Genomic DNA, 20,528 nt, shown 5'->3' with positions numbered 1-20,528 from the left:
GGTGGTATAGTATATTTTTTTTCCCCCTTTGTGTTAGTATTTTGTTTCTATAAGTACTGAAGTTATTTTGAATATATTGAAGTATATAGACTCTAATTCCATCTGTCTTATCAGGTCTTGTCTGCTTCACCTCATTTAAATTTCCTTAAGCCTAATCTGTTCATTTTATTTCAGAACAGCTTTAATTTCAATGCAATCTATATATGCGATTTATGGGATTACTAGGGAAATATTCTGTGTCCTGGTCATAGAAATAATGGTAAGACTGAAGAATGTTAGCAGAGGGAATACTACCCCTGCAGAATTGAGCACAAGGAAAAGGGCATGGAGAGTTATATTTGTTTAATGTCAAGAATGAAAGTAAATATTTAGTGGTACCTTCACTATTCATTATAGCTATTACAGAATCTTATTAGAAATTTATTCAGATGACGGAATAGATATTAGATCAATAAAATGCAATTAGGAAATACATGACTAGTATATGAGATGCCTGAACTATGTAGCTTCAAGATGGGAAAGATGATTGACTTAACCTTATGAAAGAAAAGAAAGCATTGCTAAAGCAATCTTTCTCACTTAGATTTATTTTCCGTGTTTTTGTTTTGTTTTTGTTGTTGTTGATACATTTGTCCATGCAATAAATAACAAAAATAGCTGTTAGTTTTGTTACATTAAGTAATGTATTTTGTATATTGCATTTTGTCTTATGCTAGATATGTTACTGATGGACAAGATGATAAACCTAGAAACTTTGTTGTGCCTGTGTGAATATCTCAGAATATCAATATATTCTTGAATTTCTGAAGTCTGCAAAATGGGGTGGAAATGTAGCAAATGTAAATCTTCTTCCCATAGCAGGAAAAACACAAATGTGCATAGAAATAAGGCAAAAAGAAAGGTGTCCTGATACTTCCAGATTTCTTAACTCCATTTCAGTTGAGAGAAAAGTTCAGGAAGTGAGGATCATTTGTATTAATTAGCCTTGACAGGAATGAATAACCAAAAAGTTTTATTCATTGCAGTAGTTTGTTGTTCAGCAGTTCTTACTGGCTATGGAAAATACAAAAATACAATATCCAAAGTGTTTTTTAGTAGAAGTTGATAGCTTAGACTTGGTGTGACAAATATCTTTTGTACTCCATCCTGAAAATGCGATATCCATTAAGAGAGAGTAGGATGTCAGCTCTGCATTATTGGCTCTATCTGCAAAATAAATAATTAAATGAAAAGGTCTTTCAGAAGCCATTTCATAGCTAAAACCATGGGAGAGTTTCCATTCCAATTAAAAACAAACAAACAAACAAACAAAAACTCAGTGGTATTGGCAAAAAAGGTCTATGTTACCAAAGAAAGGTGGGAAGGGGCTTCCTTCCCTTCCTTCCCTGCATGATATCAGGGCATTACTTTTACTGTGTTTTCAATACTGAATTCCAATGAAAATAAACTGAGTAGGGAAGTTTAGATCTGTGGCTGATCAAATGTATTCTTAACACTGACAAAGCTTTCCTCTCCTGTATCTGCTTCAAAAATGCATGATTCTCTCCCCTTCTGGCTTCTCTTAACACTCTTTGCTTCATCTCCCTGTGCTCATCCGGGCTTTCTGTTCTGCAATTTCCTAATGTAAAGTCTATATGTTCTCTAAACCTTTTTGAAAGCTTCTAGTAGTTTTGTGGTCAGTTTTTCATTCAGTTACAGACCTTGCTTATCCCAAGCCGTTATTTTCTTCTAAAATTTGTAATGTGCTCTATTTTCTCTTCCTCCTTATAGTAAAAATTGCTTGAACTGTGGGGAGGAAGATGTTGCCTTAAATTAATAGCATTAATCACTTTATCTTCTTCTTTATCACTTCTGCTTACTAACAACCACTTCAAAAGGCATGGTTTTTACCCAATTCCAGTGGGCCATTGTTTGTATTGTTTTTGGAGCCACTGTGACATCTACAGTAAATGGTGAGTTTTAATTCATTTTTCTAATGAAGATTGGGATCTTGGCTAATGACTGCATAGTCATAACTGATGATGCTTTTCCCTCCTACTCCCTCGCTGCTTAGAACATATAGTAATTGTGCAGATGGTAGCAGCTTAGCTATGTGATAGTTTGCTTTCCATCTCCTCCTCTCATGACATTTACACCATGTAAAGAGAGTGTATTGCCATCTCCTTGTTTATGAAGACTTGTGATTCATCACCTGTCTTTTAAATCAAGTACTAAGATTATATCTTGTTGCTAAGAGGCAGAATTTGGATCGATGCTTTCTCCTTTTAAGCACACCTGTGCCAAGCTTTGCCTGAAATCTTCAAGCAAATCACAGCCAGGAGCACTGAATTTTCATCTTCATTCCTACTGACATGTGAAACTTGCAGTGCCTCTTTTATGTGACTAACTATGTCATTCCTTATGCATTCAAAAGATTCACAGACTTTTCAGAGCCTGTAAACTAGCCAAAGCTTAACACAAGGTTTCAAGATATTTAGGTTTCACTGCAAGCATTTTTTGAATTACTAGAAATAAAATATGATTTGTATGTGACGAAGTAAATACTTACACATCGTTTTGGTTTTCTTTCTTACTCATATGTTTATTAATTCTTACAGTTTGTAAAAGACAGGAAAAATAATAATTAAGGCACAACTAATAAAGATAATTCCTTAAAATTTCATTTCTTTGTTGATTTGTTGAAATGCTTTGTTGAAAGCATTACTCCTGGGTTCCCGATCATCATTTGCAAATACAAGGACAATGGGTTTTGGACTTCCTGCCTTATTTTGCTCTTCATTTGTTTAGGAAAGATCCTGCATTGCAGTTGCAATCAAAGGAAGTACAGGGTTTCTCTTCAAATGGGATTTGTGCAAATTGAGACACAATAAGCCTTTGGGTCAGAGAGGAGTGATGCTTTGTAAGAGAGATTAATAGTTTTGCGAACTACTTTTGCTAAGTGCCAAAATTCCTGATATAGATGGCCACAAGTGTGAGTGGAGAAATGACTGAAGGACAAGGAACTTGTTTCTTCTACTATAGGGAACAGTAGACTTTCACCCAGTACCTGGCTTTTGTTCCCAAACACAGATACAATGTCAAAGACTTTGTGTACCTCATTTGCCCTGTGATTTGAGGTGTTGGTATTCTGAATTTAGGAGCCATACTGCTATTTCAAAAAGAATGAAGTTATTAGGGCCTTGTTAAGGGACTGCTGCAATGATTAAACAAACCAATTGACTAGAAAATGGCTTTACTGGGGTAAATGACAACTGAGACAGACCCACTGTGGCACAAACACATGCTTTCAGTGTTGTAGTCTAGAGATTGCCGAATGTTGGAAGTTCAGAAAAATAGAGCAGATTTGAGCAAGTTAATTGCTATCTCAATGTTTGTATCTGTGTAAAATGTGGGTTACAATATAAGCATACTCCACAGAACTTCTGAGAGCCTGCTTCCTTAATGCAGTACTGATGTTCTTGTGATTAGTCTTCTCATTTGTCAGCTTGGAGGAACATTGGGGAAGATATTTAACCTTAAAAATGAAGTTATTAATTGCTGGCATTACTTGCTAAAGCTGTAGTCTGCTGATAAAAATTAGATTTACTACCTATAAGAGATGATTTGCAGAGTCACTACTTCTAGTTCTAGGTTAAATGAGCATATGTAACACACAGCATTAGTGGTGAATTCTGGTCAATGTTTGAAATATCTGAAAACAAAATTTTAAGTGAAATACTGAAATGTTGTGACCAAACAAACAAGAAAAAACAGGAGAATATTTATAGATATTTCTATCTGTGCAACATTTAATCAGATACTCGAGAATATGCATTGTGAAATGAAGGAGTTTGAGAAGACTGCTGTTCTATATAAACCAATATAAAAAATTCTCACCTGTTCAGGACATGGTAGAGATCATTTTCATGTGCCTTTCCCTATTTCTCACTGAAGAAACTTGCTTGCCCATAGAAGTGTGACTGGTTCATTGTATAGCATTGTCCCTATATATACTGTCCCTATATTGCAAACAGTGCTGACTTGAAGTCCGCATCCATGCTAAGACTTTTCTGTTCAGCTATTATCTTTCCCATAAGTACTATGTCTCATGGAGGGGGTGGTATGACCTCTTACTATCCTTGTACACTAAGAAAATTCAAATGTGTTCTGTCCAGGTAGTTGATTCATACTGTCATCTCCTCTGTGCCATTATTTGGTATCAAACACCATAATGTGAAAAATATTTTAAAAAGATGCTCAGTGGGAAGTCTTTTGTAAAATACCAGATTTTACATAGGGGAACAAATTTGATCTGAGTTGTGAAATTCCTGCTTTATAAATGTGAATCTTACAAAGTATTTCTTTTGTTCCTGGAAATTCCCTCCTCTAAAGCCTATCAAAATGGCTGGGTTTGTACAAAGCCATCTATATCGGGCCAAAGGGCTCTGGCTGGATGGACATTACTCCATGCCTAGGCTCATAAGTAAATAACAATGTGTGCAAGTGGACATGGTCCCCGTCAGACTCACTGCTGTGCCTCTGAGTCTGTGCTGAACCTGCTATGCAAGCAGTGCTTCCATCTTGAGGGTTTGTGCCAGTGTTTTCATTCAGCTCAAAGCACCTGTACATTTAATCAAATAAATGTCATCCTGACATAATGGTCATTGCTATGAATTTAATTTACTGAAAATCAGCAAGTGTTGTCCTATTGCTTTTGTATAAGAGACTTTTAAGTAAAGCACAGAAGTTATTTTCAGAGATTTTGTTGGGGGAGGAAAAAAAGAAAAAGGCTTGTAGAAAGAGACTGTTTTTTTTTGTTGTTGTTGTTGTTGTTGTTTTTGTTTATTTTATTTTATTTTATTTATTTATTAAGCATCACAATGCTTAAAAAATCAACTTTAAAAAGAACCTTTAATATATGGAATGGCTCCAGAACAGATCCAACATGTCTTAGATAAGCATTTCTTTTCCTGTCAAATATATATTTATTAGTATGTATATATATATATATATATATATTCAGGTATGACTGATATTTTTGATCTGACTCTTCATCTACCTAAAATGTGAGCTAGTCATAACTTCTATTTGGAAAAAAAGAAAGTCTCAGGAATATCCTGTCAAGTTACAAGTGTGGTACTTTAAAAGCAATGGTGAGCATGTTGTATAAATTATAAAAGTACACAATATGGAAGAAATCTTTCATATATATTTTTATATGTCATAAATAAATATATATATTTATTATATGTCATTGATATATATATGGCACTGATTCATCTTCCACTGCTACATGGTAAAATGCAAATCTGGTTATGCAAAATGTTAAGTGTTGCTTGTCGTCTGCAGGAATACATGGAAATAAGAAATGTAAATAAACTCTGAGAATCAGTTGAAGTCTTATGATACTCTTTGAGAGTCATTTGTTGTATGATAACAGCATTGCATACAGAATCATCTGTCTGTTTGGCCAGTCACAGTCATGTATTTTCCAAATCTAATAACTTCAATCACAAATGCCAATAACCAATTGTAGAAAAACATGGATCTTAAAATTTAAAATGAAGAGAAAAAAAAACACAACAACAAAACATGCATTAAAATGGAAAAAGAGAGAAGGGACCCTGTTAAAGTTACTGGAGATTGTCTTAAATTACCACATTTTATTTATTAAAAGCCCCATGTGGCAAAATATTGATGGCTTTTTTTTTTTTTTTTTTTAGGAGTAAACATTTTTATGATTTTTTTCCGGTGTATGGATTTGTGTTTTTTCCCCAGAAATCTAGTTACTGAGAAATTTTAAAGGTATTAGGTTAAAAACAGGAGAGGACCACCTGAATATTCAATGCATACAAAAGTGGTCTTTATATTTCTGATGTATTATGTTTTCTATAGCTTATTAGGTTTTCAGTTCTTGTTGACAGTATGATGCTGCTAGTATGTCAGAAGATTGCCTTTTTTTTTTTTTTTTTGTCACTTCTGTTTCAAATGACATTAATGTTCCTCTGAAATGAAGATAAGAAAGAAATTCAGAAATACATTCTTTGCTGTGGTAGTGAACCACTGGAATAAGTTTCTCAGAGAAGCTGTGGATGCCCCTTCCCTGGAGATGTTCAAGGCCAGGCTGGATGGGGCCTTGGTCAACCTGATCTAGTGGGTGATGTCACTCCCTATGGCAGGGGGGGGAGAGGGAAGGAGGTGGAACTGGGTGATTTTTAAGGGCCCTTCCAACACAAGCTGTTCCAAGATTCTGTGATAAGAAACAGAAGGGTCATAACTGAACACCTTAATTTTGGCACAGAAGTGCGTGTAGTCCTGGGGAAACTGAATTTCAGTAGGATAGCTGGAGTTAACTTAGGTGCCTGTTAATTGCAGTCAGTAGGTTTGACTCTGTTAAAGAAAAACTAAAAAAAACCTGCATGCTATCCTTATATGTCGATAAACCCCTAGCTTAGGTTGAATTTCTCTGAAATGTAGATACAGTTCTGAAAATGCTAAAGGAGAACACGGATTCCCATTTTCAAAGTAATATTGCTGCAAACAAAAATTGAAAGGTAGCATTAAGTACCATCGCTAAATACTAAAGGAAGCAGAAAATGGCTGAATTCTTCAACAGCTTGAAAGTTGCAAATGCATTTGGTATTTAAAATAAACCAGATACAAGACAGAGAATTGAAGTTATGAGCCTAACACAATACAAGAGAAAAGTGCCGAGTCCAGACACAACATCTAAAATGTGATAGAAGGTAGTTTTATTACTAACTTATTTTTTAAAAAGGTTTAATGGCTTAGGTATGGTGTCAGGAGAAAAAAAAATAAATAAATAAATCAAGCTTTCTCCACAGATGCCTATGTGCTGATCAGGTTGAGTAGGAAAAAGAACAATGTTTAGGGTGAAATGTGCAGAATAAACTGTTCATATTTTGTTCAAGTCAGACCTATCTTAAAGCACTTAAGAAGGATGTTCCTTCCATTGTAGCATTTTATATATAAAACCATAGGTATTTATGTATTTATTTTTTCCCTCTGTAGTAGTCTTACCTAAAGTCACTTGGTGCTAATCTGTCATTTGGTGTGAATGATCTGTCATATGCTGTGAATGAGGCCTAAAAACTATCCTCTAAATTTTTGTTGTCCCTCAGTGTTCACATGGAATAATTGTTCAGATGTGGTTATGTGGTTTGTAGCCACAACACAAACAGGTGATTTATTAAAGAATTAAAGATTTATTAAATTAAGATTAAAGATTTATTAAACTGCACTAGATCTGTCTGTTAATTGGGGTGGGGAAGCTTCACTGATGCTTGGTGAATGTACAGGGCTCAGGTGAAGGGCGAAGTTTTGTAGCTTTGTCTCACTGGGGGTTTGTTCTTCATGCCTATGTATAGGATGCTTTACAAAATGTCTCAATGATTTGTGGATACTGCTTTTTTGGCTAAATATGGTTTGTAATAAAAAAAAATTGTTGCTAATCTTAAGAATTTTGGGAGTCATTTTAAGTGAACAATTTTCCTAATGCTAGGTTAAAGGTTGGATTAGATGATTTTAGAGGTCTCCTCCAACCTTCTGTTGATTCTGTGATTCTTATTTGCATACCCATAGTTTGTGTTCTTATTGTACTTTTTTTGTCTGACATAGTGTCTCATTTACTCTGTACTTCAAAGTGGTTTTTGTTTACCACACATACTATTTCCCTTATTAAAATAAAAAAAAAAAAAAGAGGGAGAAAAAAAACAACTTTAGTTGTAAACCTGTCTCATCCATAAACCTATAAATGATTCAATTATTCATTTATGATATATTCTGTTTGGCATACATAAATGCCTAGCAAAGTAGCTTGGAAGAGTGAATGAGTGCTAAATCACTAATTGTTAAATAATCCATATACTTCAAACGTTAAATAAAAGTATATTCTACCTAATAAATGACCTAATTTGCTTAATAAAACCAAGTGAATCTTCTAGGAACAAAAACAAAACAAAACAAACAAACAAAAACAAAACAAAACCAAGCAATTCAAATCCAATGAGCAGGATAGTTCTTTGTCCTTTGTTTGATAATACAGCCTCCCTCTCACTTACCAGTGCAATATCATCCTCTTTCTGTAGACCATGGCAAATATGTGGGGATGATTGGTTCATGACTGGTTCAAAGTTAAAAGCAAGAGAGGTAGCTGGAAGTGAAAATTTTATCAGCGGTATATGGGTTTGTACTCTTTTTTTTGTTTGTTTTTTCCAAAATTTGAGTGATTTCAACACTTTCAGTTTCTGCCTTTTCTAGGGAAAAGCTTTCTCTTGTGGGGACTCAAATGATATGTTCAGTCTGTTCAGTAATAACTAGTCTATGAACATGACAATAGCCTCAGAAAGAACCATGAGCTCTTTCCCCCAAGCATATGCCTGTAATTTCACAATGCCCCTTTTAATTCTATGAGACAGTCCAGTTCACTGTGTACTACGGCAGCTGTCGCACTCTGTCTCGAAGTAGGCCCACAGTACTGCTATACCTGCACTCTAAATGCATGAATGAATGGTTTTAAAAACTGACTGTGGAAACCAGTCCATGATGTTTGCTTGCAGTGTTATAATGGGCTGACACCGTAGCTTTCAAAAATCAATAAATACAATTTGACTGAATTATTTTATTTTTATTGTTCTTCCCAAGTATGTAATAGTAACTTTGCTGTAAATATTAAAATATAAAATTGAAATTTTTTGGGAAAAAAAAATATATATATATATATATATGATTTATTGCTAACCTATGAGCTACAGGAATTAGTAACTAAAATGGTGCAAAGAAATTAGATAAAAATCATGGAAAAAGCTAACATACCTAGGAATTAAACTGCATGGATCAGTACTAGATTCTAGTTGGGGTGTCATAAAATTCGTATTTTGGTCAGATTTTGTTTGCTGTGTGAAATCTATACATTGACTTTGATGGTCTAGTGGTGAAGTACAATGTGGAGTTGTTGACAGTAAAGATTTGTGTAAAATTGAGGATAACAAACTAGGTGATTTGTAATGGTTCTAAATTGCTGAAAACCAGTTCTTAGTCTGATTGGTAGGGATTTGATATAGTATTTGGCTGTAAAAAAGAAACATACAACTGCAGGGAGGAGCCCTGGAAAGCAGGAACAGAATGTAACAAGGGAGGAGAATTGTTATATAATTATATATAATTATGTATTATACATTGTATGTATATAATTATATGTTATTATTCCAAGGAGTAATTGGCTGCCCAGAGGCATTTGGTTTGGATCCTGAAAGATGTATTTTTGAAAATACCAAGTCACAAAGCTTAAAAACACAAGAGGAAGGTACTGAGGAAGCAGGTTTCTCATTACAGGTGTAATTTCATTTATTTACTTATATTTAAAACCTGGTACATGCCCATTGGAGATGCCAATCTTTTAATCAGGTGGGTATATTCAAGCATGTTTGCAATTAGTATTACATACATCGATATTATTGATACCAGGTTAAAATCTATAGTGATTATCTCAACTTCACTGAAATATAATCCCTTTACTTTTTAGTTTACCAGGAGCAGTGATATATGTATTCGTGAGCCTAGCAAAATCTCTCATGAACTTCACAAATGAAATAAATAGTTTGAGACAAAGGAGGGTAGTGAAGCATTACATGCTAACTACAAACAATGGTCGTTCAGTAAAATTAAAGGTGAAATTACATCGATACATTAGTATCGATGTTTTGTATCTAGACAATGGTGATGTTAATATCAGCTAGCATTGGAGGCCTATAGTCTGAGGGCAATGCATCAGATGCTTTGAGACTTTAAGATCATCTGTGTTATTTGTTTGTGTTCCTTCTTTATTGACGGTTGGTATTATAGTGATATTTGAAAGGATGTCAGTGGGGTGGAATTATGTCTCTGGATAAGTGTCTCTTACTGTTCCCTAAATACCAGAGCAAAGCTGAAATGTTTATTCAAACAAAGCAAGAGATCTTATTATCTTATAATAATTGTCAATTACAAGGATATTTGGTTTATTCTACTGAATGATTACACTGGACTTAAATTGGACACTTACACTGGACTGCCTTGCTTACTGGTAGTACAAAATGGACAGTTTCTCATTCCCATTTTTGCTTGTATTGTGTTAAGCTTAGAGGAAGATGAGAACAGCAGAGAAATTAAGCTGCACTGGCACGAGGGCCTTTCTGATGTGCTTAGATGCTGCCTGTGCTTTCAACGTTCATCAGAAATAAATAATTTTATTCTGGATTTTGAAAAGCTGTTTGATAGTGGGTGACCTTTCTCAGGTAGAGGAGGAAAGATTGCATTAATAGAGGTAAGGGGCTTCATTCTACATGAGTACTTCAGGCATGCAGAGCACATTAGAGCTGCAGTAGGTGAGTTAACTGCCCTGTAGTGGATCAAATTGGTACTGCTTTGGGGAATGTCCAGTTGTTTACAGAGAGAAAGTAGAAGAGTAAATAAAGACAAGATAATTGAACACTTCATTCCTAACAATGATGAAGTCCTATTAGAACAAGGTGAAGAGGAAAGAAATGATAAGTTGTGAGATGTTTTTTTTTTTGTTTGTTTGTTTTGTTTTGTTTCTTTTTCCCTCAAATAATAAAGATACATAGTGAATTGCTTAATGAGAAAAAAAAAATAGAAAGCACTAGTCTAACTGAAATCCTACAATCATGTAGGGAGTCAGTGCCTCTATCCTCAATTCCAGTCTTTTGTAATCATAATTGTTTTAATAAGGATTAACCTGTGTCTGTCACCGTACAGTATTTTACACAGTTTGCTTTAATTCTGACTGCTAACTGTCTCCTTGTGTGATTGCTTTTTAAGGACCAGTCCCACTTTAGGACAGGGAAGCTTCATTTTACTGTTTTACTCTTGTCTTACAATTTTGTGAGCATTAGAATTTTACAGGCCACTGCTTTGCTTTAAAGGTTCTTGAAGGAAACAAAATTTTAGGTCTGCGCTAGAGATGTGTGTTTTTGTTTGACTTTTTTCTCTCCTTTTCAGATCTGAGAATATTTCTGCTTATGAAGAATTTACTTAGATTTATTATTTCTATTGACATTTCCCTGTAGAAAATGAGGTGTCTTATTCTGACCCCCAAAAACAAAAGCAATAGATGATTTGGGCTCTCATCATGCTTCTTCTGTAAGAATTACTAAATAAGCTGCAGTCATAAAATTGAATGTGCCTTTTCTACTGCAGGTTGTTTTGACTTCCATATTAATTTTTAGCTCAGGTAGAAATTCCTTTCTCCAGAATACTGAAAATACCATATTGTCAGATCATCCACTTGGATGTTTCCTTGGATGGACATGTAATTGGTAATATTCTTGGTGGTGTTTTGTGAGAAGAAAGAGTTTTGCAGGATTAATTCTGTCACAAATGACAAATTAAGAAGATGGAGAAATAGCAAATGCAGTTTATTTGTGAGATCATTATCCAGAGTACATATTCTTCACCAACAGAGAAAAGTGCAGGAGCTGCAGGTTGTGTAAACACCACCACCACCTGACTTGAAAGCTGGTTCCATGAGGAGCTGTGCCCAGCAGCTGTTGGAGGTTGGCTGCTGCAGACATTTTGTGGGTAGGAAGCAGTTTACACATTTGTTTCTAAGAAGCACATGATTTAACATTTAGATGCAGATTCCTGGGAAAATAAGACTGTTCTCTCAAATAAAAGCATTGCAGTACAGGATGGTACTGCTATTGTAGACATAAACAGGTAGGCTGTGGGCAAAGCTCTTGCTATATGAAATAATTTTTCTACATTTTTAGCAGCAGCATTATCTCCAAAATTTGTGCACTGAAAAGTACGTATCCTGTGGAGAAGTTATTTCCTTCCCTCCCCCCCCCCCACCCTCCCCCCAGTTCTTCAATTATTTAATTGTTATATTTTTATCATCAGGAATAAACAATATTAATGTAGGATGTGTATACAGTTCAACATACTGACCAGAACTAGCTACCAATTATTTTAGGCACTGAGAAAGAACCAAATCCATGTGGCTCCTTAGAGAGCTCTAGCTCACTTCCACAGTTTGAGAATCTAGATTATATAGATAATTTCAGAATTGTTAAGTAACTATTTTTAAAAGAGAATGCAGTAAACTTTATTCTTTTCATACCCTCCTGTATATAAAGTGGAATTTCTAGAAAAAGAAAAAGAAAAAAAGAAAAAGAAAAAGAAAAAGAAAAAGAAAAAGAAAAAGAAAAAGAAAAAGAAAAAAGAAAGAAAAAAAGAAAAAAAAAAGAAAGGTTGTGAAAAGGGTGTTTCATATGTTCTGAAACACATGAAATTAAACAATTTTCTCTTAGAACTTTAGTAATTATAAACTTTTTTCCCGTTAAAAAGAACACAACTTGTTAAAAGGTGTTTTGAATATATAACTTCTCTGTTGTATGCAGCATGTCTTGGCTGGTAGTAGTGTAAATTTTTAAGAGAAAGAAGCTGAAATTAAGCAATTTTTGTTGCAGTGCTGATGTTATCTTAGTGAAATGGAGATGTAATCTTTCCAACCGGAATAAGAAACATTTTGCAAAATGTTTGAAAGTAAAACTTTCAGTTTTATATTGTTAGGCATAAAGCAAAAGGGCTATGAACTATGTATAAGCAGAGGAGATGTACTGGATTTTTCCTCCAAGGCTGTAGTTCTTTGTGCTGTCAGCACAGTTTATATTGCTTCACTGTTCTGTAAATGCTATAGTTTTTTATGGATCTTCCTTTTGTTTATTTATTATTTCTCTTGAAAGGGAGAAGTGAAGTGAATGCTGAAAGACGAAGATGCATTTCCCAGTGATAAAATATTAAAAATCTGAAGTGCTCCTCCTAGTTCTTCTGGCATAGCTGTTTCATTGTGTTATATGGGTGTTAATCTTCTAAGGAGCATGTAGTATTTCAGAGAGAGGCCTGAATACCTTCAGTCTAAAGCTGAGATTATTGTACCAGAAGATTTTCTGTAGAGTGACGTCTGCTTTTATCAGGGATTTAAATTATGAACATGATGTTGTGGCTGAGTTTTGGACTCAGTGACAGGATAGAAGGCAATGCTTATCTAATTTAAACAACAGTTTAGAGAGCTTTGTGGGGAGAGAGTAGAAAGCTGGGCATTGCTGCATGAAAATTATCATTTGCAGCAACAAAATTATCATTCTTCAGAATCACAATTCTTTTACTATGAAATAAGAGCCAAATTCACCAGTTTTCCATGAGCAGATAGCACAACAGCCAATCCTTCAGCAGAGAAATGGAGAGCTTCTTCCTGAAAAAGATTGCAGACCAATATTTCTTTCCTCTAAAACATCTTTTATTCTTCTTTAATCAACAGTGTAAACCAACAAAACTTAGAGGTTGAAGTTTCTGCATTTGTTCCAGCTCCTTGATTTTTGTCAGCTCCAAAATTTGTTTTGAATCTTGTATTATCCTTAGAAAAGGCTTAAGCATCATATGCTTAACTTATGGTCATGAGTTCTAGCTTTAACAAATAACACTTAGTGTTTTGAGAGAGCATCTAAGTATGTGAGGGTTGGACAGGGTAATGACTAAGGAAATGAGGAAAGGAGTAAGAAAAACAAGCTAGGCTGAAATACTCATGAAATTTTGAGAAGTGGTATTAGAAGAGAGCATATTACAGGCTCTCTGTGGCCTGACTATATCATTTCATTTCAAACGAAGGTATCAATATCAGCAAAACCATTTCTACTTTTTTCACATTAAACTACACTGAGAGTTCTATGCATTATTTAAAGTTGAAAGATCATAGCAGTCAGTAGCTGAATGTTTGGTTTTAACGATGGACTTGTAGAAATGTCACTGTTTATCCTTTGTGAAAGCCAGCTCTTAACCTAAGATTATATAAGGGAAGCTTATGCTTGGTGTGAATAAACAGAAGGAAGAAGACCTCCGTGACCTCTATAATTAGTAATAAATGTTTTTTAATTTAAATGTCAATCTGTTAGTACTTATAGCAACCGTGACACATGTTTAAATCCAGTATTAGTGTTCAGGAGAGTGATATATCACATTACAGTGTTGTTTTTTTTCCCCAGATTTCCATGTATTTGAAATTGAGTATGCTGGCTGCTGCTGCTGCTGTTTCCAACTGTCACGCAGCAGGACTGTTTCCAAGAAGCAGAAGTGAACAGTGGGTATAGCTGCAGTGCGTGGTTTCAGTAACGAATTCAGAGAGAGAGATAGTGATTGCCAGTTGGTGGGCACATAACATTCTGTTGAAGTCCCGATAGAGATACAGTCAGTTAAAGAGCATGACTTCCTTGCAAACTCTTTGGATTTGTCCAGAAATTGTTAATGGAGAGTCTGATTCTGCCTTCAGACACAGAGATCTGAAGCAAAATTTCACATTGCTTTTGACTGGACATTGTATACGTGCATACACTTGAAGAAATAATTGATCTTTCATTTTCCTGGGCTTCAGCTTTGTCTCTTTTTCATTAGGATTGTGATGTGTCAGTGCTAGAGCTAAGAGTATTATATAGATCTCATACTACCACTCTGCTCTGAGGAACTATCTGAAATTGTCACCTCCTTTCTCATCATTTCTGTTCTGTCTGTAATAGGTCAGACCTGTTTCCTTCCAGGGCAAAGATAAGTTTCTGCTGTGACTTACTCCCTAGAGCTTTGCTGAGCTGCAGCAGCTCCACGAGGGCTTTGTATTCTGTCCGTCTCCACATACCAGTAGCGTTGCTCTCCAGTCTCTAGTGGTGTTCTTTCTTCTGCAGCGATATCAGAACTATTTTAGTTGCTTTTTTGATTTTCAAATTCTACTTCAGCTTGTAGGAAGGCCAAAATCTATTAGATTTTGAAAAACTGTCCCCTGTGTAGCACTGAAAAAAAGAACCATTAGTAGGACAGTAGTATTATTCAACTACCAGGACAGTATTATTTTCTGCAACACTTAAAATATGAAAGTGTTTTAAGAGTTCCTTATGGCCTGAGAAAGGAGCAGTGTCAGTTTCCAGGTCCTATGAAGCACAGAACCTCCCCAAAGGTTTGGAGACAAGGGCAGATTTTCTGTTTTCTCAGAAGTAATAGGTATTATTTTTGGAATTATTGACAGCAAACTTCACTTTCCCCGCAAGATAATCAGGGTGAAGGTTTCTTTGCACTGGTTTGCATCATGAAGAGTCATGAAATGAAACATCATAAGGTTTCTCTTTCTTTCACAGCAGATAAAAAGATCAGTGTATGAAACAGTTCTGTAATGTGTTTCATTTCACACTGTTTGAGAGCAGTTATTCTGTTATCATTCTAATGACTAGTGTGTTGAGTCAGTGTTGTTTTTTTAAAAGCTGTCATTTTTTCCATTGTTTGTACTCAAGGCTATGTTATGCAAAAAACAATTTTATATTTTGTGCACTAGTCTTTGCTAGTATATATTTATATAAAAAATATTTTTAATCCCTTTATGAAAATTGTAATAGCTCTGCTTTGGGGAAGATGCAGAATGCCTGTTTCAGGCATTCCTACCTGCTATAACTATTATTTCTTCCTCTGCAAAGGTATAGATCATGAGTCTTGAATTTAAGAGCATTTAAAGGTGGCAATTCTTCTGTGCTCTTGCATTAGTAATTTTGTTTAGCTATTCAATGTGAATTGCAAGCCATTAATAATTATTAAAAGGTAGCTTTGTTGCTTAAATAATTTTGAAGATGAGAGAGAACTATTTCTATTTTTCCAAAGGTGAGAAAATTCAGGGTAAAAATATGAGGGAGGCATGAAGAGAGGAAAGGACAGATTTCCTTTTTTATTCCAGTGAATTTGCATTATGGTTAAGAATGATCAAGTGAACTGAATTACCAATCGTTTTCATTGCTCTGCTTTTGCTTTTGTTAAATGCTGGAAATAATCTATTCAAAGGAGCCAAAAGATTCTTCTCCCCTGCTTTTGTCCACTTCAGGAAGATTTCTTTTGAAGTATTTGTGGTGATCCACACTGATGGAAAACAACATATTTTCAAAAGCAATTCTGTGAGTAGCTATGTAGCGATTGAAGCAGGCACTTACTGCCAAAAGGTGTTCATTTATTATTGAATTCTCTCAGAACCCAATAGATATGTATAGTTAAAATGTAAAATTAAGGAATATTGTCTAGATGTACAAGAAAGAGGTAAGACTTCCACAGTGTTTATAGGAGTAACTTGCTTCCACTTTTGCTCTCCTTTTGTTGAAGAAATTTACAGGGCTTTTTTTTTTTTTTCCTTCTTGTTCTGTAAACAACAGCAAAGCATTGGTAGACAGTACTGTAAGGACACTAATGAGAGGGCTGTATTGCTTGAACACTTTTTAATACCTTGTGGAAAGAACTGTTAAAGTCAATTTTGAATCTATCTTTAGCAGTTATAGTTTTCTGCTTCTAATGAACTGTCATTAGGTATTTAAGGAGAAAGATTGAGGTCCATCAAGTGAAAGAGTTCTTTGTCAGATTGAAGAGTAGTAAAGAAGTTTTTGAGCCATTATCCAACAGTCTCAATATATTCTATAGAGGACTAGTAACCCTCATACAGGGCAACAAGATTTTGAGAAGAAAACGGTTGGTCACCCAGGATCAGTCATTCCTTGAATCCCAACTGCTGATCCCATCAGGTGGTATGGTGTCTGCACATGCTATAAATACTTCATCTATCAAGTTGGGTCCCGTTTTGGAGGCACACCTACATCATCTTGGATTTTGTGATTTGAGTTAAATTATTTGCCTAACTTTCAGCTGGAAAAAAAAATGTACACTTGGCTGCTGTACAGTGCTCAAGTTCTTCTGTGGATGTGGAAGCAGATTTTCCAGATACAGATGGCCAGTCGGCTGTACTTAACAGAAAAGTACAGGGACTAAAGAAAATCCTTGTTTGTCTGAGGATGCTGTATAAATTGCCAGGCTTTAGCAGCTGTGCAGGAGAACGGCTCTTAGAGAGTAGAGGGGGGAGAGAAGAAAGGCTAGAAACCTCTAGCTTATGCACTAAATTCCCACCTGGCCCTACTTAGAGTATGTGCAGAATATACCTATTTTGACTATTGGTGGATTCCAAATTTTAGGTGTGTTTTTTCAGTCTCTACAGATACTGCATATTCACAGGAGGTGGGAGGAAAAAATAAAATAGAATTGATTTTTGTTTATGTTCTAGGAAGACTTGCAGGTAAACCATTAATAAAAGGCTGCTGAGCATTTTGCCTTGGTTCAGATGATTATGCTCAGGATTATTCTTCCAGGAGGTCTATCAGCAAAAGAGTCTATTAATAATACAGATGTTTGTCTGAACATTTAAAAGAAACACTTGACCTGTGTTAAGGTTTCGAGTCATTCGGGGGCGCAAGTCAACTATGGTCTAAACATTTTGTGAAAACAGTCCTGAAAATGTTCACTTGCTAATGTGAAGCTAAAATAATATTTCATTTACAAAGAAAGCACTGTTGAAAAGAAGACAGAATTAAATTTCATATGAAAGGATTAGGGTATTAACGCAGGATATGAAGTACACATCTTTCTTTGCTCATCCCTAGATTTCCTCTGCCACTTTCCATTGAGACTTCCTTTTTGGCTCAAACTGCTGCACTATATAATGAAAGAATTAGTAGTATTCTAATTCATGATGATTTTTTTTTTCAGGATAGACTGATTGCTGATGATTAAAGCTTGTGGTACTGTGATAATGGTGAATAAATGGGAAGCTGTCTATTGCCCACCAGTGGCATAACCTTGCAGTGGTATTACTTACAAACAATCAGTGTATACAGTATTTTAGTAAAAATAGTCGTGTCGGTAAAAATATATTTTGATCTTTCAACCAAGTGCAATCAAAGAAAGATTGGAATGAGACACGTTAACAAGCTCTTCTTTTTCCTTCCTAGAATTACAACGACAGCTGCTTGTATGATGGACCTACGGAGATATCCGCTGGATGAGCAGAATTGCACGCTGGAGATTGAGAGCTGTAAGTACTTCTGCAAATCCTACTTATTCTGTGGTCAACTGCTTCAGACTTTTTATCCGTCTTTCTTTTTTATTTTTTTTTATATGCTACTAACCTAGTTGTGTCTCCGATGACATTTAGATTCTTGTAAACACATTTTTAAAAAAAAAAAAAAGCTTTCCAGATGGATTAGTAATTTGTGGCACAAGGATTAACAAAAGTTATTCTGTTTTGATGGACAATTTTCAGCTTTAAAAGTCTCATTCAAAGGTGTTGGAGTTCATGTGAGGAGCATGAGGATTATTATCAGTTTTTTATCCCCCTTTACTGCTGAGCTATGTTGCAGCTTGTTTCCATTTATAAAAGATAGCAAGAGGCCAGAATTGTTTTTGCAATAGGTGTTTTGTGGTTTGCATGTTTTTCTAGACCCTATTCTGTAGTTAAGCTTTCAATTCATGCAATGCAGTTTATTATATATACTGATTTAATAGCTGGACTGTCTATCAAGTTTTCCATGTCAATAAATCTTGTGTTATGAAATAAAATTTCCAGTATCTTTTCAATGTATAGTCTTTAGGGTACTATAAGCACTTGAGAAAAAAAACTACTCATCATCACTTATATAAAGACAATATTGTAAATATGCAATACTTGATGTTAATGAAGAACAGCACTTTCAAGATACATTTCCTTTTCCAGGAGAATCATAGGTAATAGATGGGGTCTATTATTGAGGTGAATGCAGCAAGCAAAATGAAAAGTAATGTCATTAAGATACAGTATGAAAAAATGTGTGTTTTTAAAATAGCATTTATTTTAAAACATTATGGGATTTCTGCATGAGAAAAGTGATCATAGCTTGTACTACAGTCTGGCAAGAGCTTGGTAAAGCTTCTTTCTCCTGTTTCAGAAAGCATTTAAGAATATATTTTAAATTTGTGTCCAGGTTTCATTCATTTTAATGTAACTGAAAGACATGACAATCTCTTCCTGAATTGCACTGGTGATACTGCTGTTTGAAATAATTTACATGCCTGAAGTAAGCAAAAAAAATTTTTATCATTAAAATTCACCCCTTCTATATGTTGACATGCACAGCCTCTAGAAGTCAGCCCACTTCTACTAGTAATGTGAGAGAATTCTGTACAGACTAACTGTATTCTGGCTTACAGAGATTCTTGACACTGTTTATTCATGCAGTATGAAAAATACAGAATTTGTTACATCACAGAAAGGGTGGGGGGTTAATTTCCCATAGTGGTTAGGATAGGACAGCTCCTCTGTGGATCTCTTAGCTCTGTTGCAGCCTTGCAAAAGTAAAAAAGAATTCTAAAATATGATACTGTATGTAGCTAGTCTGCCTTTGACTGTAGTAAAAAGGGTCATTAAAGAATGAGGATAGAATGAGGCTTTGAAAAACTTTATTGCTGCTTTAGAAAATTATTACTCTTTACCATGTCACTCTGTCCAGGTAAAAACCCGAGTCTGTCTAATCATTATAAATTGCTTCAGACAAAATGCTAGTAGGCAGTTGGGTAGAATAAATAAGAATGAAAGTGACTTTGAGTCATTTTATGCAGGTACTCACTTCTTTAAACTCACTTCTTTAAACTATTTGCATGCTGAAAGTATCATAGTTTCTTGGCCTGCTGGTTCTGTTTCATACCTGTTTCATTACTGCTTTCTTGTGATGTTTACAAACACTCTAAATTCCATTGTAAGTGTCTTCATGGCCAAGAAGGCATAAAATTATACTCATTGTTTATGTCAACAGTCTTCTCCCCCCCTCTTTTTTTTTTTTTTGTTTCAAGCTTAATGTCTTCCCCACCCCTGCTGTGACCCTCACAATGTATTTAAGGAAGGTAGTCTTAATTTCTCATAGCCTTCATTTCATGAAACTTGAATGTGCTGGTCTCTTTTAGCTTTTTCATGCAAGTGCATTCAGTGATTCTATGTTAAGAGAAATGCAGAACTAGCTAATACTGGTTTCTACAACTGCTATAGTTTATCATCCTTCTTTATGAATAAATCCATACCACAAACTGTATCCCAGATGAAATCTGTATTGCATTTACCCTGCCCTTTTTTCCAAGAGCGACCTTTGCCTTTTTTCATAACTGCATAACTTCCATAGGCGGTAGCCATTCCTGGAACATTACAGTAAGATTTTGCCTTCACTCATCTTCCATCAGTGGGATCTAGCTCTTGATAGAAATATTTTTGCATAGTTCAAAGAACACGTGACTTAGCATTTCATAACACTTTTCACATAAATCAGTGTTCTTAATTTTGCTACAGTCCTCAAGGTTATCAAGTTTTTGGTATTTTAGTTCTGATCATCTGACCAGCACCTGCATATTTTGTTTCATTAAGAATATCCTTCACACACAAACACTAAATAATATTAATGGTAACAAAGATCATGATGATCTTCTTATGATGATCTTATGATCATTCTCTATACTGAGCACTATCTAATATTTCAGTGCAGTACAATTTCCTACATATTATTTATCAATCTTTACTAATCGTCTGTTCTCAGATAGTCCTATATCAAATGTTTTCATAAATTCCAGGTTAGTTGTACTTTGCATAGAAACGTAGTTATCAGCTAGCC

The 20,528-nt window shown here is 35.0% G+C and overlaps 1 protein-coding gene across 1 annotated transcript in view; it reads left to right on the top strand.

Moving 5' to 3' along the window:
• GABRB2 (gamma-aminobutyric acid type A receptor subunit beta2) overlaps positions 1-20,528 on the top strand; it is a 160,127-nt gene that overhangs the window by 75,942 nt on the left and 63,657 nt on the right. The window contains exon 6 of the mRNA XM_084295069.1: positions 17,850-17,932. Coding sequence (XP_084151195.1) covers positions 17,850-17,932 — 83 coding nt within the window. The remainder of the gene's footprint in view (positions 1-17,849; positions 17,933-20,528) is intronic.

The sequence above is a fragment of the Netta rufina genome (assembly GCF_964035555.1).
Source record: "Netta rufina genome assembly, chromosome: 14".
NCBI lineage: Eukaryota > Metazoa > Chordata > Aves > Anseriformes > Anatidae > Netta > Netta rufina.
Note: the sequence above shows the minus strand (reverse complement) of the source record. Positions and strands in the feature narration are given on the sequence as shown.